The sequence below is a fragment of the Cupressus sempervirens genome, chromosome 4 (assembly GCF_028749045.1).
Source record: "Cupressus sempervirens isolate cs-2001-9-10 chromosome 4, ASM2874904v1, whole genome shotgun sequence".
Taxonomy (NCBI): domain Eukaryota; kingdom Viridiplantae; phylum Streptophyta; class Pinopsida; order Cupressales; family Cupressaceae; genus Cupressus; species Cupressus sempervirens.
Window position 1 is genome coordinate 520,695,589 of NC_143121.1, and position 23,053 is coordinate 520,718,641.

The following is a 23,053-nucleotide window of genomic DNA, read 5'->3' on the forward strand; positions in this document are numbered from 1 at the left end:
TTAAATCTGGGTGTCTTACTTGTGTGGATGTTATTTGAGATGTTTTACTGTTTAATGTTTTACATTCTATAGCTTAGTTATAATTGGCACAGTGGACTGCAAGTTTATGTTACTAATAAGTTTCTACAGAGACCGAGTGGGTTAGAGACTAGATCTAAGTTGTTTGAAGAGTTCAAAAGTTGAATTGGTACATCTCAACCCGGGAATAATTGATTCACCCCACCCCCCTCTCAGTTATTCCAAATCATTCTAACACATTATCTGATAGATTATTGTGCTACAAGGAAGAACCTTCTCAATATCTCTCATTGTACAACATTATTAGTCTAACCTCATTGAACGATGTTTCCACTGCCACCTACAACATTCTCAGTATCTTCTCAACTTATGACCCTTCAAAATATTGCTTGCATTGTACCACTTGTTGGCATCATCAAGCAACTGAAATCCTTCATCATGTAACAATACACATGGCAAAATAGTGTCACGGGTGTTGGATTGCAGCGCATGCCACCTTAGGGAGAGTGTATAGAAAGCTATTTAATTATCGATTGACTTCATAAGTTCACTAAGCACTCAAAAATATCTATCTTTGGATTTGTCAACATTGTTTTTTCCTTTGGACCCTACAAGGGGAGTTTCCCTCGACTATACTCCAAGCATCGCACCCAAACCCCCAGTAGAGGCAGTGCTTCTTAATCCCACTAGGAGCACTGCCCCAAAACCCCATTGCAATCATTTTATTTCCAAGTAAATCCAAATCCAACTTGCAAAGTACACTTCCAATTTTGTTAAACAATCTTTACAATATCATCCTTAGTTTGAAAAGCCTTTTATATACTTGATGTTTACTTGTCATCTGAAGATGACTTTTTCTTTTGGGGACAGATGATGTAGTCAACATTTATCATCTACTATTGGGTTTGAATAAAACTAGTTACCGGACTATGTATTAACTAATCATACCAAGTATGTGTCATCTTCCCATGGTTTTAAGCATCGATTGCTTCATGGTTGTGTTCCTCTTGGCAACCATCATTTCCTTCAAATAGATTGTGTATCATCAAGGAAAGTAGTATGATTTTGTCAGATCAATGTCAAATCCTGACAGATTTCACATAATAAAGAAACAGATTACTCATATATTTAGTATGCATTGTCGTCTCTTTTATTAATTCATGTATTCATTTTATCAGATAGAGCATTATACTGAGTTTATAAATTATAAATGAATAGCATGTCCCAAGAAGTGATAATTGAACTAAGAAATTGCAGACAGGTAAAATAAATTTATAAACTGCAAGGTTTCCCCAAGGTGACTGTTGGGATCATGGTCCCTTGTTTATACGTTACTTTTGAAAAGAATGTCAATTGAAGAGAACTTTAAGATCTCTTTCCAAATTATATTGAATGGTCATATCTTAAAGTATGAAGCGTGACTATTCCTAAAGTAAAGCATATTTTTAATGCTTATGTTACTAGCAATTTATCAGTATGTCACTCCAACAACATTTATGGATAATTAATGATGATAACTAGTGCTTAATAAGAAAACATTGCAAGGATTACCACTCTCCAGATGCTGCTGCCTACACACATCGCATCTTTTTGGGCAAAGCACATCTCAAAAGAAAAGAAAAGGTGTAACACATCAAATAGGGCATATTTAAAATCGTGATAGCAACTAAAAAAGAATTCTACACCATAAAAATGAATGTCCACCAAATATTTCACTATGAAGGGCTGATAATCCAAATACAGAGAAGGTAATATTTTTAACTCTGTCCAACAACAAATTATAGACTAATAATTATAATTAATTAATTATATTGTGGAAGCCTCAGAAGAAAAAACTATGAGCAAAAATAGAAAAATGGTTTTAGCTTGTGCTTAGTAATAGTTATCCACATGTAATAGATAAGAAGATTATCACCTCTACTGAGGGAGACATGGAGGAAAAAGAAAGAGCCTTAAGGTTCCATGTCAATGCAGCAGAAACCTCCTTTAGCTTTGTAATTTCGTTTAATTCCAATCCTAGTGCTGTACCACTTTTTACAAAAGAATTTAAGAAAGCAATCAGTTCTTTGACTTCCACTATAAGACTGCTACTGTCCTCATTGTTATCATGAGCAACATTCCATGCATTCTGACTATTCAGCAGCAAATTTCCAGATTCCAGTAGTTTCACTGCTTTAATACGCCAGTCCTCAACATTTTCCAAGGCTTTTTGAAGCAACTCTGACTCCTTAAGTGTGATTTTGAGAGGTTCAGACTTGTGAAGAAGCCCCTGCAAAGAATTTCACAATTGGAAACGGTGAGAGTTCAGCTAGTGTAAATTCTAAATGATCAAGGACTGTGATATATTTTCCAAAACTTAATTGGTAAAGGGAAATCAAGGGGAAAAAGAAACAACCTTAAGTGCATCAATACTTAAACGAGGACTGCATGCATGCTGAATTCCAAAGATTTGGTCCAAGAATGGCTTTGCATTTTCCAACCACTCTTCAGCAGCTAAAATAGCATTCTTGATGTGCATAAAGGTAGGTAAGGTTACACAGATGTCTTCTGACTTCCTGAAATAATAAGCCATATATCATTAAATATTTTCTCCTTGTAACAAACAAGTAGACCATTACACTGTTTCAACACTATCTTCATAATTTTAAACAGCAAGTTTCAAGGACTAAAACCTGTCTAGATCCTTAAATTCAGAGATAGAACCGCCTGCACAAAGAAGTCTCTTAGCACTTCGTTCCCAAGCATATGCAGCCCGTACAGTAACATTAACTTCAATTACCAATTTTTCATTTGGCAATTGCAACCTTGTATACAAAGGAAATTCACAAACTTGTTGTAACAATCTTCAGATTGTTCGATAAAAAATATCAATTACTCAAGTCCATAAATTTAAATTTCCACAACAATTGCAGAAAACAAACCTTGATGCCTCAATTGCAAATTCTTCTAGAATCCTCAATGGTAAGCGTTTGTCCAGTGCCTGCAAAGCACAACAAGCGACTACATAAGACTAAATTATCATGCATTTGCATCAACAGTTTCAAACTTTAAAAACAATAACCCAGAGTGTTAATTGCATTCCATTTCCAAAGGAAACATCCGACTCCACATCACATATGATATTATAAAAAGCGCAGCCAGGAAAGAGATGTGAACGCTCAAACCAGCAGAAATAAAAAATAATCTGCGAGGATTTATATAGATCCATCTCAGAGTTAAATCATAATTCCTCAGAATTTGAATCTTGTGAAATATTGACATAAATAATCAACTCTCAATAAGCTTGATCAAAAAGAAAGCAATGAAAATAAACATAAAGAGAATACAAACTCTCAAAAAAACAATGTTTGGAAGGATGTCACAGTATAACATTATTGGGGATATCCAAACAACAAAATGCAAAATATTCTCAAGTAAAGATCTGCCAAGTATTAAATAGAAACCAGAAAAATCTTAAGGTGTCAGTAGTTAGCATAAAACTCAGAAAAAAAGATCAAAAGTAAATTCACTGGTGAATTATGAGACGGCCACAAATTACTGCTATCCTAACTGATTCTTTCTGAGGGATCTCAGTAAGGCTATGCAGTTCTCTGCCCATTCAAAGCAAAAGACTTATATATCATGCTAACTACTTTTCTAAACTCCCTTACAAGCTGATAAAGTTGTGAGGTTCAATGTGCACCATACACCTTCCAAGCCTTATATATGAAAAGACAACTTAACTTGTGCATATTTTTCTGGATAATGAAATCATCTAATAAGTCAATTCCTTATGTTGTAAGACTTGACATTTGTTTGCATTCCAAGATTTTGTTAACTTGTAAGTCAAGATTGCTTTTAAAGCATGTAATTCGTGGGAGCTGATTTTGCTTTATCTTGCTTTATTACATAAATTGGGATGCTCAAGTTGCATGGGTGAATATTGGGTTTCAGCTATAAATCCAATAATAGGTTTAGAGAAGGTATTATGAAGTTTAGTGTAGGTAACTGTTGTCAGAATTGCTCTAGGAAGTTGGTAGTTCTGTTTGCCTAAAGCTTCTGCATGTTGAAGATTGCCTGAATAGGACTAGCTCGACTCATATTGTATCACATTATTTTCTATGAATGCAATCTGGATGGTGATTTCTTTGAGATGTCTCTGCTCCAAAAGGTTCTTTAGGGTGAAATTTATGCTATATGTCTTTGCTTAAGGATTTTATTAAAAACGAAACTTTGTAATAACTCTTCTGAAAAGATTAACTCAGATTGTATTCATTATTCCTTTCATTTCATATGAAATCTTAATTAAATCTTCATCCTTATTTGGAAAGAGCAAAAATTCTTATTGCTGGGTTAAAGTGAGCTTTCTGCATGGTTGAATCTTTTTCAGGTACATGAAAATGACTAGAACTTTTGAATAATGGAGATTGAAAAATTCAATGGAATGCATTTTGAGTTATGGGAGCTAAATGAGAGAGATGTTCTTGAAAACCACTACTTGTGAAATGTATGCCAATGAAATTTTGACTCCAAAATATTGTTGAGAATCTGGATAAAACATCACATAATTTGACACATAAAAGAACACAATCTACTTCTAAGTTTTCTAATTATTCCTTATGCTGTGCAACAACTTGACTTTCAAATCATCCAGATGTAGAATCAACTATTTACAATTGTCTACATTTTTTTTCTGCAAAAAAGATTTAAACAAACTGCTGCAAATGCGGTAATTTGACTATCTACCAATATATGCAATGACTCCACGAATAAATTCAAATGATGTTGTGAAACTATTGATAAGCAAAACAGCCATATAATCTCTATGTATCCATTTGTTGATAGGGAAGAGTTCATCTCTGAGGTCTCTCATCCAAAGTTGATGCTCTAAAAGTTACTCAGCCTCTTCCAAATTTGTGGAAAATAATAAAATTTCAAATACAAGGCTAGATTTTTCTGAATTTTGATACTTTCCAAAGAGAGCCCAGTCATTCAAAACTTCTCGGATGAAAGCATTAAAAACGGGAAATTGACAACAATGCTTCTTTATGATAGCTATCAAAATTTGCAAGATCTTAAGTTAATTTGGTTTGTATTTTTAGTATCATAGCATTATAAGTGAAGAGCGCCAAAAAATACTTTGGGGGGTGGGAATTTGCATTTTAATTGTTAAACACATGAAACCACACAGAAAGATAAACAAAATTCAAAGAGAAAACATCTACAAGAATACCATATTTCATGTGGAAAAACCTTTTGGGTAAAAACCACGATAAAACAATAGCTTTAAATTATCAAATGAGAACCGACCCAGAAATACATAAGGGAGAACCAACTCACTGACAGCATCAACCCTCCTCGAAACACCAACTCAAATGCACTGAAACCATACAACAATTATACACATCCCCTTGGAAATAGTTCTCGACTCCTGATAAGCTTGACTTCATAATATGCATGCTCAACTCCATAACCTCCTTCAAAATCTGGAACAAATCCTTCTTCAATTGAGTTATGAAACTGACTATAAGTCTCCCACAAGATTCCTTTCTTTTGTTATTCATCACAGGTCTGCAATGATCTTCTTGTATCTGTATATATGTTGTTGCCACCTTCATTAAAAAGCAATTCTCATACTTTATTTATATCATCAAACAAATCACAGCTCAACTCCAAATAACAAAAGCCCAGTCAGTGCATTAGTGATTATCGCACAATTATTTCTTGGAGATGGCTCCAACACACTTGAACATTTTTTTTTTAACTCCATCATGCTCAATTCTGTAAAAGATGCCTCAAACAGGAGAGGCTTAGCTTAAAAAGTCTTTAAAAATCCCTTCAATGTACAAAAACGTTTCACGCAGGCGTCACTATAAATGGAGATAACTTGGTTCATATAAGGAACCACATTTTTAAAAAGTCAGAGGCTGTCCAAAAATTGGTGACTGTATTTAATTTAGCCCCATACACCTCATGCGTTGAGTTATATGCACACAGCTTACAGATAACCTTTCAAATAGTCGCTTCCCACAAATGAATGTCATACTAATAACAAAGAGCCCAAATATAATCCTGACCCAGATAAAATCCTCCTTCAGGATAATTAATCTATAGCCGCATCGATTAAAAGATAAATTATAGCCTTGGTATTATCCTTAATAGAATTAATATTGTCAATCAAGAACATAGGTAATCCGTGATCATTTAAAACTTTTTTCCTATATCTGAAATTACAATATCACAACAATAAAGAGGCCACGTCTTAATATTTTATCGCCAGCTTAAGGAAGTCATCCCTTTAATACCTACAACTTATAGAGATACTTAAAGAAATCACACCTCCAATGATTATTTATACTGGACTTAAGGAAACTCAACAATGAACCGGCAGTGTTGAAGATAAAGATTTTATGTGCCACCATTAAAAGAATCGATCCAAATAAGGATTGGATCCCACAATTCTCAATGTTGAAGATAAAGATTATATGTGCCACCATTAAAAGAATCGATCCAAATAAGGATTGGGTCCCACAATTCTCATATTGACCGATGAAATGACAATTGGACTAGCTGATAGCAGAAGCAATCATGCGGATGAAGTAGATGAGCAACCAGCACAAGCAGACAACCAAGTAGCTCAAGCAGCAACCATATATCTGATGAAGAACTGATGAATAATGAGTGGCTTGATAAGCATTTCATTCATCTTTTGTGCCATAGTTCCCTATTACTATGAGTAATCCTCCAAAATTTATACAACCTTAATCATCAAACTTTTGCATCAATGACAAAATATTCAACAATAATTTCTATGCTGAACAATGCCAAGTACATTGTCACTCCAAATATTACAGTTTTGACCTCTCAGTTTTGGGCTCCAAACAGAACAAGATCTAAGTTGCCAATTCGAGTTCGGATTCAGGTTCGTGGGTTTGGGCAAAAAAAAAAAATTCCCATTTGGGGTCGTGGGTGGGTTCGTGAGTGTGTGTATGTGTGTGTGTTTATATATATATATATATATATATATATATATATATATATAGAGAGAGAGAGAGAGAGAGAGAGAGAGAGAGAGAGAGAGAGAGATGTATGTAAAAAAAAGAAACATGCATAGTTGTAAAACCGACTTACGAAGTCATTTCATAGTATGAATATATCAATGTTACTTGATCATTGATCAATGCCAAATGTCAAGATAAACATTAAATACTCGCTCATTAATCAATATTAATATTGTAAAGAAAATCATACATTGAAAATATTAAAAAAAATGATATTTTACTGTAATTTGAAACACTTTTATGGCCCCCAGTCCCAATCAGGGACCCTGCCCGAACCTGGATCCAGACCCAAGCACAAATCCAAACCTAGACAAATCTGGATCCGGACCCAAGCTTCAGGGTCCAAACCTAGTAACTAAGAACAAGATTTTGAATGTTGGTCATGATTATGCAACATATACTTTATCAAAAAGATAATAAAGCCCTTGATAAAAATAATGTAGATTAGTGCACTATTTTTCACAAGAGAAATGCTACATATTTGTACATTTTGAAAAAAAATCTTGAATTTTTATTTAAAAATCCTCAGTACACTAATTATTTTTTAATCAGTAAAAGGCCTAAGCTCTGATATTTAAATTAAACAAATTTGTATCTAATCTTTTTTGACATTGTATCATTCATTATGCAAAGAGGCTAGCAGCTCTTCTAGGACTAATTGTATTTTAAAGGTTATTGTATTCTATCTGATATCTTCCCTGTATTTCCTTTGCGAGAATTAATATTTCCATCTGGCATTGTTATCCTTCTTCGATCTATCTTTGATTCATCCGTCAATAATAACCTGCAATCTCAGTCCTTTAGCCAAGATCAATATTGGTCCATATATGGATCAGTATGAGATTAACTGTTTCTAATAAATAACTATAGGAAAACCATGTTTAATTTTGCCTATCCATAAATATCTATATTCCTTCCTCCTAAATGCTAACTTGAAAAAATGGTGTTAATTCTGAATTATAGTTTTGTCACCTTTTGTGTGTATTTTCTTTATTGAAATCTGATATTTAAAAGAGTTATTGTTATAATTTTTTATAATTTAATTTAGAGTTTCAGTATTCCATATAGTTATTTATATCCCCTGTTCCATTTGCCTTTGATCTTTGGGATTCAATCTCAATTTTTTAAGTTAGCTTCTTTATGATATTCTCCTTTATTCTTTAAGATTCAGAGATTTTTGTATTGATCTATTTAGTTTTTCCGCCAATTCAGTCATTGAATTTTGAAATACTACGCTCTTTGATTTAAGGTTCGTCCTAAGATAGGTTTGAATTGGTTTTGTTATATTAAATTATAATAATATGGTCTTTTTTAATGAACATTTCCTCACCATCTGCCCCATAATTTGCTAAAGAGTCTGTGTTTCCATTTCCATCTCCATAAATGTGTTGAATGTGGATTTGTTCAAATTTGTCCAATAGTATTAAAGTGTCTTCTAATTTTGAAATGAGCTGCCAGTTTGGAGTTTTTCATTTTCTAATAGCATTTAATATTATTTGGGAATCTCCTTCTATAATTAGGTTTTTAATCCCTAACTGCAGACTAAGATTCAAGCCTTCTGTTAAAGCTTCTAGCTCAGCTACTCAGTACACTATGTCTAAATATCATGTATTGACAAGATTTACTGGTCTTCCACCCTGTCTTTAGTCAAGAAAGTCCACCCTTGAGAGCTTGCCCTGAACAGAAGACATTTGATAATAGCTGCCTCCTTTTTCAGTCAGAGTTAAAAAGAAAATAGTCAGGCCTTAACAGCAAACTGCTGGCACAAAACAAGTTACAAGTAGATCCAAGTTAGCCTTTAACAAACAAGGCCTATAAGCCCTATAATAAACAGCAACATTTAGTATTCTTCCTTTAGTCACAACAGACCTGAACAAATCTCCTATTGATGAGCCTTCTTTTGACAATCACCTGTAAAACATTCTTGAATGAGACACCTCTTTTGTCAGCATATTGGAAGTCCTAGAGAGCAGAATTAACAACTATGTGATCCTCTGGTCAACCCCTTTCACGGCAATGATGGCCTCTGACAGCAGATTCTCCTTCCTCCCTCTGACCAACTTTTCAGTCTTCCACTTTGTCAAACTGGGCTAGTGTACCCTTCTCCCGGGGCTTCCTCACTCTAAATCAGCATAGCCTACCTAGTGTTTGTACAATCTAGCCACATTTGTTTGAAGAATGACCAAGTTTGTGAAAATGGATGGAATTCAATTCAATCCTTGTATTCATCATTGTACGTGGAAGTTACACAGACGGTATAACTTACATTGTAAGTTAATTCTAGACAAAATTAATAGGATCTTTTTACATCATTAACATAGGAATGAAGAAAGTAATATGAATAGCGTTAATATTTTTCTATATTATTAAAGTTAGTGAAATGCTCTCGCATTCTGAACGAAGAGAAAGCAATACAAGACAGGTTCCTCTCACTACCAAAGCTTTCAGGCTTTCAACCTACCACAGAGAGATTCCCATAGGCAGCCTATAGTTGCACTGTAAATACATCACGGAGAGAACTTTGGTTAACGAAATATACATGTAATAAATTTCAAGTGCAATGCATTTGGCGTTCTTGTTTTAGATAGAAAATTGTCAATTTACATTGGGTTCTATTTTAAAATTGTTAGGATATACTAAAAATTAAGGTATAGAATTATTCTCAATGTTATAGCAGCAGGAGTTCTCTTTCCCTCCTAATTTCAAATCATATTATATTGAAGCTGAATGAACACTGAAAGTTGCCTCATTTTGTAATGACAAAGAGATTGACCCTTCATTAGCTGACCCTTCATTCTCAAGACAATTAAGGGTCAAGATGAATTTATATACTTCAGGAGGAATTCACATGCATATGACAGATTGATATTCTCTACTTCAGGGAGATCAATATTATTATCTGAATATTCAGATCTAGATTATTGGCCTAGTGTTTGGGCAAATTGTAAATCAGTGTTCTGTACTTTCATTAAATATACAAATAACATATTTGTGGCTAGGTTTCTATCCCTCAAGTTGGTGGGTTTTCCCAGAATATTTGTTGTGTCTTATTGTTCATCATTTAGTTATGCCGATTATCCTTATTTCTGGTATAAAAAAAATCAAGATGGTATCAGAGCTATTGGGATGCATTGTGGGCCAAGAGTAGCACTGCCTCTGGTTTGGATAGCAGCCAGTAAGGAAGGCATGTTTTACGATTCTGGAGCGGAGGCTGGAGTGCAATTAACACCCCAATTGATTTGAACGATGGGAGGGATTCAAAAAGGTCCATTGGTCATTTCTTTCTCTCACAAACATGTGATAGGGGATGAGAGGTTGTAAAATTATGCAAAGCTTATGATCACTGGTAAGGAGTAGATTTATGACTCCAGGTTGCACAAACATAGAATAGATTATTAGAGTATGAGCATGCAAGGGAGGACGAATGGAATTGTGAATCCAAGATTGAGTATGGTGCATGATGGGAGGAGAATATAGAAGTCTAGGCGGCAAAATCAATTGGGATGGTTATTGGGGTGTGCGAATTCTGGTTATGGGCATGAAGATATCTCAGATCCATCTTATACTGGCTGTTAATTTCATAGCAGAGGAAGAATGTGACATGTTAAATTACTTGGTGAAGTACCCTGTAATGAGCCCTGCTGGCTCTCAAACAATGTGCTGAACAATTGATAACTTTTTTTGTTTTTGACGTTTTGCAATTTTTGATAAAACAACATAGCAGCAAAATAGAAGATATTACAATAATAATTTCAACTCAAATATTTGGGTATTATATAGGAAATATACAGCTGAAAATTCCAGATTTTAATATCAATTTAGATATTAAGTATTTTCATAAAATACCAACAACCCAGTTAATAAAACATCCCCTATTATCTAAATCAACAATACCCAGAAAAATTAGAAGTTACATACCATGAACTTACAGGTAAGACATGCTTTGAAACCCTCTAAAATGAAGACTACCAGCAGCAAAAGAATACTTTAACAAACAAATGCAACTGCAGATATGGAAAATGTAGCTCCCAAAGTGCAAATAGAAAATAACGCCTAGCAGTAAATATAAATAAGTGCTCAACCCATTTCAAATTAACCAGCACACAACCCCTTCTCAGCAACAGTATTAACAGTATGAGAAGATGCCAAAATCCAAATTCCCAACACCACAGTATTTCCCAACCACAGTGTATACAGCAATGGAGATAAAGAACAATTATCAAACAACAAATTCACAATACCTCAATTGTGAATTACTATGAACTTCTTAGGAACAAACCCTTGTACTTCAGAAAGGGCACAAAATTTCAGAACTTCAGAAGTGTCACAAAGACAACAAAAGGAAAAATAATATTTAATCGGATCCTTTTTCATCAAATGGGCTGATATTTATAATCTCCAAATGGCACAAAGTTTCCTAAATGCAACTTCGCTTAAGAAGCTTTCTCAACACAACATTAAAATATAATAAAGTGTCATATAATATGATCATAAATTACTTTTGGCTCCCAAAAATGTACTTTTCCACCATAACTTAATATTCTAACACACAAGACCACTATTTCTTGGACCACTATTTCTTGTGCCCACAATTTAAAACTTTTCATCTCGGTTCCAATGAGCTATGATATTGGCGTGACCAACATACAACACCAAAAAAAATAGCAACCTCGACATATTTAGATAAATTATAATAATAATTCACCGGTCTTGCGAGAACAAATCAAAAAGCACTAGAATCGAAATCTGACAATGCCAGAGTGATTCTTGGAGTCCAAACTAGAAGCCCAAAATAAAAATTGAACATCACTCAACTCTTCTAACTCAACTGAGCTCATCGGAACCAACAGATTGGCTTACTATAGATAGTAAGTCCCTCAAATGGAGCCAAAACACACCATAGGCTATTGGAATGCCTTTAAACACACAACTGAGGCCCTCAAATCCCAATGTCAGATCACAAGGGTCACGATGGTGAACTAGCCAAGCCAACTGTAGGAGCTTGCTAAAAACGGGGCCATTACAGTCCTCCCTCCATAAGATTGCTTGTCCCTAAGCAATCCCGGAGCAAAATGAGCATCATAGTCCACCTCGATCCCAAGGATAGAATTGTGTACTTTCCCTACAGTGTACAAGCAAATCTTGTAGCATCAACACCCAAATAATTGCTATCAATGACAGAAACATCTAGAAACTGACCATAGGCGCTAATGGCAGTAACAACTCATCAGAACTCAATCCAATTGAAATATCGAGTCTGTAAAAATTCGAGTCCCCATCAAACTGACACTCACACCAATCTGCACTATAGAGATGATAATGACCATAAGTACCTGAATCACTATCACTATCTCCAACCTCTAATAAATGCTTCTGGGTGTGTCGATATTGCAAGTGGTCTAACTTGCAACTGTCGATCCTACCTACAAAAGATGGTGCTAACACATCCCATAATGGATGGTATGAAACTGGAGCCAACCCACACCGACGTGAAACCAAATCCTCTACCTGTGGATCAAAAGAAAAATGACGAGCACACCCCACTGTATAATGTTGGTAGAAATCCCCAATCTCTATCAATGGCTCATTAGTACCAAACCAGGAATCACGAGACAACTCCAGTATCTAACTCTGCGCAACTAGTGGCTGGGTAGGACCCCGGTCAACCAACACTTCCTCTGGAGAAGTGGAAGCCCTTACTGTATCAAACTCCTTACATGACTCTGCTTTCCCTCAACAAGAAGTCCTTGTAAATCTTGATCCTAGGACCCATCCAAAATCTCCTCAGAGTCATCATCTAATACCTAGCAAGGGATATCATACCCGGTGCAACTCATAGCATCATCCAACATATCATCGAAGGTGTCCATGCTCTCTATATCCACATCTCCTAACAGATGCTCAACTGCCATCACTTGACTCTGCACACATGACTCGACGTCATGCTGTGAATCAATAATGCTAGAGCATGAACCCCCATTTTCGGACTCCGTTGTAACACCCAATTCACCAGCATCAGAGTTGGGTGACTCCATACATGCATTGGTCCCACACGAGGAAGCAGATGCCTCCTGCACTGGAGCAACACTACAACAACTAATAAATAAATCTCCAATAACAATCCCCTCCTCAAGAGAGTCCAAATAGAATACCAACAACCCAATTGATAAAATATCCCCTATTATCTAAATCAACAATACCCAAAAAAATTAAAAGTTACAATTCATGAACTTACAGGTAAGACATCCTTTTAAACCCTCTCAAATGAAGACTAGCAGCAACAAAAGAATACTTCAACAAACAAATGCAACTACAGATATAGAAAATGTTGCTCCCAAAGTGCAAATAGAAAATAGTGCCTGGCAGCAAATATAAATGTGTACTCAACCAAATCCAAATTAACCAACACACAACTGCTTCTCAGGAACAGTAATAACAGTATGAGAAGATGCTAAAATCCAAATTACTAACACCACAGTGTATACAGCAATGGATACAAAGAACAATTCTCAGAGCATGAATTCACAATAGCTTAGACATGAATTACCATGAACTTCTTAGGAAGAAACCCTTATACTTCACAAAGGGCACACAATTTCAGAACTTCAGAAATGTCACAAAGACAACAAAAAAAAAACTAATATTCGATCAAATCCTTTTTCCATCAAATGGGCTCATACTTATAATCTCCAACTGGCACAAATTTTCCCAAATACAAATTCATTTAAGAAGCTTCCTCAACACAACATTAAAATATAATAAAGTGTCATATACTATAATCATAAGACTCAACTGAGACCCTCAAATCCCAATGTCGGCTCACGAGGGTTGCGATGATAAACTAACCAAGCCAACTATAGAAGCTTGCTAAAAGTGGGGACATTATGTACCCACATATTTACACAATAAGAGCACCGGATATCTGTCTGTGTAATGTCGCCATTTTCATGAGCATAGGAGTTTGAGGGATTAGCCTATTATTATGGCTTGTGTAGTCTAATTATTGTGGATAGAGGGTCTTCTAAGGCAGAAGCTTGGTTAATGGAAGCTCGTCTTCTCCAAATTTTCGTATGTTCCAATTTGGTCTTTCCTTGGCTCAAATTGGACTTTGTTTGGGCTCAATTTCATATGCTTACTATTTATAGTAAGTTTAAGGTTGATCAAGAAGGGCCCTTTCCATTTTTTGTACGACGATCATTCAAACAGAGGATGCAGTGGTTGATTCCCTCATTAGGACAGCTCATCAAAATAAAGAGTATTTTCGGAGTTATGACATTTTAAATTTTTTTCCAACCTGTAATCTATTAATACTTTATTAATAATTAATTCAAAGTGCACATCATTAAATCATATTTGACTTTATTATTAATAGGGATCATTTAATGATTATGAAATCAAATGATAAAGTGCATATGAGGAATAATGTAAAGTGTCAATTTAAGGGGAGACATAAGTATTTATTAAGATATACTTTATATTATTATAATGTGCACAAAATGGAGGTAGATATAATAAATTTTTATATTTCAAACTTTGCACCAAAAGCACATTTGTTCTTTTATGTTATGCGCAAAGAGTACACTTGAAGCATTCAGCCAAATTGCCTTGGAGATCATAAATATATTCAAATGCAGAGATTAATTCATTCTTGATGCATTTGAAATTTTGTTGATTTGGTTGAGAGTTCGACACAAGGGTTTGAGTCTCAGGCTTTAAGAACTGTAAATTCTTCGAAGTTTAAAAGCACATGAATTGGTGAAACACCCGATTAATTGTACCGGGTGTTGGGATTCACTTAGAGGTTGGGATTGATATCATTGTTTGTAGAAATCAACAATTAGCAGCCCTATTTCATTTCAGATATCTTTACAAGGACAGAAAATTAATTATATTGCACATTGCAGCAGTATAAATAGGCTAGATTTGGAGATTAAGGCTCTCGAGGCTTTCATTAGTGACGCAGCACTCATTACTACAGGCAACAATAATAATCTGAGGAATAGTGTTTGCAGAAGGGAAGGCACGTTTTGATTTGAGGGTGCCATTTATCATTAGTTTCTGCTTGACATCTAGGATACTTCATTTCCAATGTGTTGCTATCACTACAGGACAATTCCATCAATTACAAAGAATTCAGATTTCCAGGTTTATCATTGTATATCAACATCATTTAGTTTGGCACATTGCACTTGGCTTGGCATTTGTTCAAAGGGAGTTTTTTGGTTGCATAGTAAATGTTTGATGAAATGTCTTTGCTGAAACTATTCAATTTTAGTTTATAATAAATCAATAATATGCATGCCAAGTATTTGCGAAAATGTTCATTGACTGTAGGTGCACATTTTACATGTACAAATCATATGTATGCATTCAAAAGTTCAATAGGGATTGCATTTGCACTTTAATTCTTTGCCTAGATATCTTAGAAATTGAAGGCTTTCACATGGATTTGGATGAGTTATTATTACTTATTTAATGCAAAAACCATGATTTTCTCCATTCATTCATGCATATTGGAGTTTTATTGTTGGCAAATTATTGAGCAAGTGACTCGCTAGGTAATATAGCTCACACGTACTTGCAAATTTTTGCAAGTACCTGTCGAGTTTGCAACTATGAAGCAAACAAATGCAACACTGACATCTCCTGCATTTCCTTCTGAATTCTAGAAACTGCATCCACTATAAGAAGTATCAACTCAAAATCAGCTTAATTTGAAGCATTCAACTATCAAAATCCAATAAATAAGAACTCTGGTACAAATCACCTTGGAAGCTTTCTCCCTCCATAAAAACTTTCTCAGCTCCAGTTCAACGGCGCCCAAACCTTCTACTGCATTAAGTGAAATTGTTAATGAAATAAGCATCAGAAGCCAAATTTCATAACATTTCTATGGCACCAAAAGGGTCATTGAATATAGAATTTGAAATGGCGTGTGGTTAAAAAAAAATCCTACCATGAACTTTTAATGTCCTCCCTTCTGCCATGAGTGCAGTCAAATCTTCAACTACTTTACTATAGTCTGTTTTTTGGTGGATGCTATCAAGAACACAATGGCATTGCTCCATCCAGGATAATGCCCTCTGCTTATAATGTTTCAGTAACTCTAATTCAGGGGTGATAACATTGAACTGCTCAGCATCTTGCAATGTAACATCCAACTCCTTAACACAGACATGCAAAGTTCAAAAGATCATAATTCAAGTCAGGTTCAAAACAATAATTTTGAATGAGCAAATGACATATGTATTATAAATGTAAACCAAAAATTACCTCTATGGTCATCGGGAAACCAATCAGCTCCCTAGCACGTCCTTGCCAGTTTTCTATCCTTTTTATAAGACTATCAAGAAGAGCCATTTCTGGAAGCACAACAGGAATCTTTGCACCCTAGTTTCCATCAAATTAGTTGAGATACTACTTACTTCCAACATTTTGAACAGCTCACTTTCAAATAATATATTTAAGAGATTTGTTTTACAACCGGATACAGTTTTCACATTAGAAGATCAAAAATTAATGAAAAAGATGGTAGGGCATATGCAGAAAAGTAATTGCAAACAACAAAACTGTTGTTGCAGGTGGAAAATAATGTGTAAGTTATGTATTTTTCTGGGATTACATTGTTCATAAGTAAACTATATGATTGATCATAGTTGTTAAACTCACACCAGAATTTTCACACACAATATATAGATGATTTACATTGATACAAAATGACTTTATAAAGCCTCTCATCCTTCCTGTGTGCTAAACACCCAAACACCTATAGCATCATACAGGAAAGTAACTTTTCACTTAACTACTACTGTAATATATATCCAACCTTTATATTACGGATCTAATTTATTTCCAACAAGTCAATCAAATATGACAAGGAAAGAAAATAAAGATCCCACCTACCTCTGATTGTAAGTCATAAAGTATATTTATGTTATGCAGAAAGGAATCTGATGAAAAATGATTCTTCTTTCCAATCAAGCATTCTTCTGCACGCACTAGCCAATCCTGATAAAACCAATGAATTAATGAATTATACAAATATCTACACCAGATTTCCATTTTGTATTTGATATTAGATATAATTATACAAAAAAAAGGCCAACAAAATCAAGATAAAAAGGAACAGTTATTAAGATTTAAAGAGTGAAGATTTACAAATACATGAGAAAAAAAGTTAGATAAAATTAGAAAACAAGACATTCTGCTGTTTGCTGATCCAAAAATTACAACATCTAACTGGCTCTAAAGTACAAAGGCAATAAGGTTGTTGACTTAATTGGGAATTGAGGGTGCCTTTTAATAACTACGTTTTGCTAGCATGTGCTTAGCCAAGGATTGCAAGTACAAAAAAGGCATTAAAGCATGGGCACATTTCCTGTTTGCACCCTCTAGGGGTGAGGACTGTGTAACACGTCTTCCGAAAATTTTCAGTATCCAGGGCATTTTCATTTGCATTAGAGGCTTGGGCAATTACTTCTTAGTTTGCCACATCTTGACCAGCTTCTCTTTAAAGAGATGCTTGGATGTATAACAATAGCTGCAAAAATTTATGGCATAATATACAACTGACCACCATTAATTTTCTGTGAAAAACAAGTAAAAACAAAATCAGTACAGTTGCTCAGATCAGAAAAGATAACGATCTTTTAGAAGTATTTTTTTATGCTTGGCAACGCCATATTCTCTTGATTTTGGTAAGGATTTTGACTATACAGAAAATTGTTATATGTGAGCTAGGAGATTAGTAGCATTTTCTAGAGCTACATAAAGTTGAAACCATATACCATTTGGAGAGACTTCTTTTAAATGCAATTGATGCATTAATGACAATCTGGGTTAAGTTTTTCCCAAATGCCTACCCAGGCGGAAGATTTGTGTTTTATTTTACCAATGGTTTGAAACTTCATTAGGCAGGAAAGTATATCCAATTACTCACTCATGACAGGTCCACAGAGGAAACAAAAATATAGAGAACCATGGGGACATATCTCCCTGCTCCTAAAATCCATACATTTTCAGTATGGACATATCTCTAAGACACAGGGATTTCAAGGGGGCGTCATCTGCCATCGCACAACCAGGTCTGCCATCGCAAGGGCAAATCTGCTACGTCTCCTTTTAGAGAGAACATTTTCAGCCAATCAATCATCGGAGATGAGAGAAGCTCAACACTCCTTTGCACGTGGTTGCCTATTCAATGAACCCAAGGTGGTAGGTTTGAAGGTTTGGTAGATTACACCCATACAAGATGTTGGTGTGAAGGCAAGGCTCATGAAGGGCATCCAAAAAATATATGATTCTACAAAGGCTAGTGTCATTCATAATGAGTTGACAATAATTGCCACCCTTGGGAGTTATTCTAAGGCCAAGATGGATACTGAAACTATGGCACAAAAGGACCCAATTTTGTGATGGACTATGCATGGGCCAAACTTATTTGACTCCCTCTTTAGCCATTTATTTTTATCTCAGGTTCTATTTATTTTGCTGCCACAAGGAGCTGATGTATGCATAGCTTCATTGACTCCATTAACAGGAAAAAGCTTATCTATAGAAGGGCAGAGAGCTTGAGGTTGTAATAGTGCCTTGCATCTCATTGAGCACAAGACGTTTACATACAAGGAGAGTACAATATTGTACAATAGAAGCAATAGATATATGAATGAGACAAAATTCTTCTCCAGCCCTTGATTTCGACCTTATTGAGAGCAAAAATGATGGAATGATGAATAAGGAGAACACAAAGGAGAGGCCAGCTTTTGGAAGGTTTGTAAAAAAAAAAGGAGATGAAATGAAATGAAAGAAGAAAATTGATTTACAGAATTTTTAGCAATAATTTTATTTCAAATTTTACAAGAAGATAGAGGAAGTTGGTCTTAAACTTGAAATAATCCATGACTAAATCCATTTTGCCTCCTTGTCTGATGTTGATGCAATCTAATTACATGAAAATTCTAAGATTTCTTTCATGTTTTCTTATCAATTTCATAAGCTCAATGTGATTTCCCTTTTGAGTTTTGCCAAGTAACTATGAAGGAGACAAGGCTGAGTTAGGATCCATTAAAGGAACAATTTAAAAGCTAAAAACATGGGTCATATCCTGCATCATCATGCCAACAAAATGGATGCTACAAGGTCAAGCTTGAGGACTTCAAATGAGGAGGTTCAGATCAGATTATCAAAGTGAAAATAAAAGACGAGATCAAGAAAACAAAGAACAAGGAGAAAGTAAAATCAGAGAAAAATTTCATCAACTGGAATTTCCTCCAGAAATCCAAGATTTCTTTGAAAGGATCCAAGCTACATGAAGGTCTTAATCACATCAAAAAGTTCAAGATTCAAGTTTACAAGTACAATCAAGCTCAAATCATGGCAATGAGAAAATTTCTGAGAAACAAGATGGAGAAAATTTGCAAGAACTAAGAAAATTTAAGAAGATGAAGCAATTTGGGAATATGCCATCACAATTGAACACTTGGCAATGTTGAATATAAAGAGATATTTTGTCATCACCAAAAAAAACTGATCATGTCTACAAAATAAGGATGCTTAGATGGCACATACTTCTCTTCTACCAAACAGAAAATTCTAGTTACACATGTTTCAATTATATTGTGCCAAGTGTACAATTTTCTCATTCCCTCTCAAAAGCTTTGTAATTTTCTTATCGGCCCACAAGATGATGCCTTCATGTAATTGGTTGATATGAATGAAAACCCAAATTAGGGTTTGTAGGGATAAATCTTGGCCCTTAATCTTCATGCTGGATTACTTAATGTTGCTTTGAGTTATTGCATGGTTTCATCAATCCCTCACTTATAATAGATCTCATTCATATTAAGTAGAAGTAGATGAATGGAAGGTATAGTTGAATGGCAATTAATGGTAATGGTGGAGCTAGTGTCCATACCTTTTGATACTTGTTGATTGTAAGTAATAGTATAAGGTTCAATCAAGGCCTAAATTCCAAGTTCTTAACTTTTATTGGAGATGTCCATTACATTGCATCTTTACAAGGTATTTGAATGAAAATTGACGATGTGACAATTGTTCCTATGTCATTGGCTAAGTTAAATGTTGTTTCTATTGGAATTATTCTCAGATTGCTTGCTAGACACCAATTTGCCAACATAGACAAAAAGATCACACATCAATACTTTATTGAGAATAAAAATCAAGGTCTCAACACTATGTGTAATGTACACTTCTTGCACCTAGCTCAATCCAAATTTCACATTAGCCTGTTGATGATTTTCCATAGGAAAAGTGGCTATGGTTATGGGACTTATTGTCTTGTACCAGCTCTTTCAGTGATTTTCAATGTTTCTGACGAACTTCCTATTTTCTACATGCTACAATGTAACTATGATTCTAAGTACATGGTCATGGTCTCAACTCCTCTCTTAGTTCAATATAATAGGTTTCCCTTGGACTTGGTCAATTATATTGCTAGCAGAAGAGATTTATTTTATACTAAGTCTTCATAAAGTGCTTTATAAGAATATCTCCACTTGGGCTATAACATGAAATTGTTTTTTAAAGATGGGCCATTGACATCCAAAATGTAACTGCCAGTAGTGAAAGGATGTATAAGTAAAATAGGAAAATTGCAAATGTCAAATACTAAAAACTTGAACATCGAATATCAAATTACTAATCAGAAATTAGAATTCTAAAAAAAATTGATAAATGAAACAGTCAAATCGATGAATGGAAGATTTCCATTATAACAAAAATATCAAAAGATGATTAAAATGGGTAGCATGATATCAAAACAAGCACAAAATGTAATGAAGTAGGCATCTAAACATCCCTCAAGGCGAACTCCTCATCAATAGAACTATTGGACTCATCATGGTCAAGGTCCGCTAAACGAACATTAAGAAACCATGCATCTAAAGGCACTACATTCTCATCTACATCAATTTGAAAGGGCTCCTCTAGCCCTATATCCCACCATGTTGTGTGGTTGTCCCTATACACGTGTCTTTGTGGTCAATTATATGCAAGGCACTCATACAACTCTGCAACGACACGTCCCCATTCCCATATCTAATGACTTCGAAAACCAAAGCAATGATTAATACTGTATTTTGCATCACTCCAAAATATATCACTCTTCACTATCTCCTTCAACCTCTTCCTCTGCTCTATCTTGGCCTTGGCCCACCAATTCCACTCTATAGTCACAATTGTGAATTGATGTTTCTTTGGAAGCTCAATCATTTTCTCCAAAAGAATGAAAGAGGGTGCTATCTAGTCTCAACTAGTTTCAGTAACTCCTTCATTAAGCAATTGAAGGGTGCATGTGAAGTGTGGTGGTTGCAAATAAACATCTACACATCTCTCACATCATTGACTACTCCTGTAATCTAGTCAATCTTCCCCATATCCTTAAGTGCATTGTTAATGGCATCCACAAAACGTGAAGTCGCCCAAACATGTCTATAGGCAGACTCAATAAGCTTCCTTGCAGCTCTACACACATGCATTGCATATGTTACTACTTCGACCAAATTTTTTCGCTAAACCTTCACAATATCCTCCCTAAGGATCTCAAATTAATAATCACCATCTTTGTGATACCTTAAATAATCACCTGCCATGAGAAGTGTGGGCTCTCTACACATGTAACCACGATGATGATGAGTGCACAATGCCTCATCAATAAGGGAATGCATTAATCAATTTAATAATCAGTATATTTCCCTTGATTAATAATTATTAAATATCTAACTCAATGTTATATATATATATATATATATATATATAACAGAGAATATCTTTTAAATGCAGCGCGTGGAGAGTAAACTTTTGGATTAAGGAGAAACAATGAATATGACAAGAACGAAAGAAATATTGATTGTTGCTAGCCATGTGTATGATCAGAGGATGGCTCTTTAAAACAATTATATTTGTAACTTAAATTTCTCATAATTATACTAATATTGTATGAATTACAATGCAAATACCTGATCTAAGTAAAAATATTCAATAAAAAGCAACATTGAATAATGATTTTCAGATAAAGTTTTTTCTAGAGACTTCAAAAGAAAGAGTCATATAGATTCAAAGATTCTTAAAAAATAAGCCTTTTGGTTATGTTCCAATTCAGCAAAATAATTATGGCATGGAGGGCATCAATACAACTATTTCATAGGGATGTGCATCCAGCCCAGTGAGTACAGTCAATTAGAGGATCAAGATATCTTGTGATCTCCATTATCTCATTTCAGCTTTTTCATTAAAACACAAAATGTTACCCACTTCAGTCTTGCATTTTAAACTTGTTTGCATGGATTAACATTGGTCACTTCAATAATGAAAAAAGTAAAAGATTAGCAAGAAACAGAATCAGATTGTCATTAAAGGATGTCTAGAAACAGAAAAACTGGTACAGCAGAAAGTAATTGAACACAGAGTTTTGTATAAATTAGATTCACAGGATACCCCACCTATGGAAAAATTATACTGCTAATCAAAATTTCTTACCAATAGTAGATTCTCTAGGAGAGGACCCCAAAAATCTATAGTAAGTTTGCATGAGTGCACTTTCAATAAGTTACTTAAAGTTCATCCATCAACTTCAACAGCTGTAAAATTTAAAAGCTTTGGGAGAGTGAAACGAGAGGAAAAGAAACCTTTGCAGAATCAATTACTCTCTCCAGATTCTCTGATTCAGCCAGCTTAAAAGGAGATTCCAGAATCCTGAAATGAATATCCTTCAATTCCTCAATCTGAAGCCAAGGCATGCAAGACAAAACAAGGAAACTAGTTAAAATACACAGTCAGACATTAAAGGAAAAAATTTTAAATACTATACAAGACATTACTTCTGAGTAGAATAAACCAGAGTTGCATGGAAACGGATATGGATATGGTTATGACTATTTTCCAAATAAAAAATAAACTAAAAATGGAATAAACTAAATGAAAATAGAAACTACAAATTCACTGGGAAAGAAATGTAAACAACACTATTAAAGTAAGAC

At 34.7% G+C, this 23,053-nt stretch overlaps 1 protein-coding gene across 4 annotated transcripts in view; it reads right to left on the bottom strand.

Annotated features, from left to right (window-relative positions):
• Positions 1 to 23,053, bottom strand: part of LOC149562223 (transcription factor jumonji (jmjC) domain-containing protein) — a 152,478-nt gene that overhangs the window by 62,245 nt on the left and 67,180 nt on the right. For 2 of the 4 annotated variants that reach the window (XM_089825762.1, XM_089825760.1), the window contains exons 12-20: positions 22,703 to 22,798; positions 16,962 to 17,066; positions 16,332 to 16,448; positions 16,015 to 16,222; positions 15,826 to 15,890; positions 2,940 to 2,998; positions 2,691 to 2,822; positions 2,414 to 2,573; positions 1,934 to 2,287 (exon numbers count right to left, since the gene is read on the bottom strand). In XM_089825762.1, coding sequence (XP_089681888.1) covers positions 1,934 to 2,287; positions 2,414 to 2,573; positions 2,691 to 2,822; positions 2,940 to 2,998; positions 15,826 to 15,890; positions 16,015 to 16,222; positions 16,332 to 16,448; positions 16,962 to 17,066; positions 22,703 to 22,798 — 1,296 coding nt within the window. The remainder of the gene's footprint in view (positions 1 to 1,933; positions 2,288 to 2,413; positions 2,574 to 2,690; positions 2,823 to 2,939; positions 2,999 to 15,825; positions 15,891 to 16,014; positions 16,223 to 16,331; positions 16,449 to 16,961; positions 17,067 to 22,702; positions 22,799 to 23,053) is intronic. The other 2 variants (XM_089825763.1, XM_089825761.1) reach the window with 2 other exon arrangements.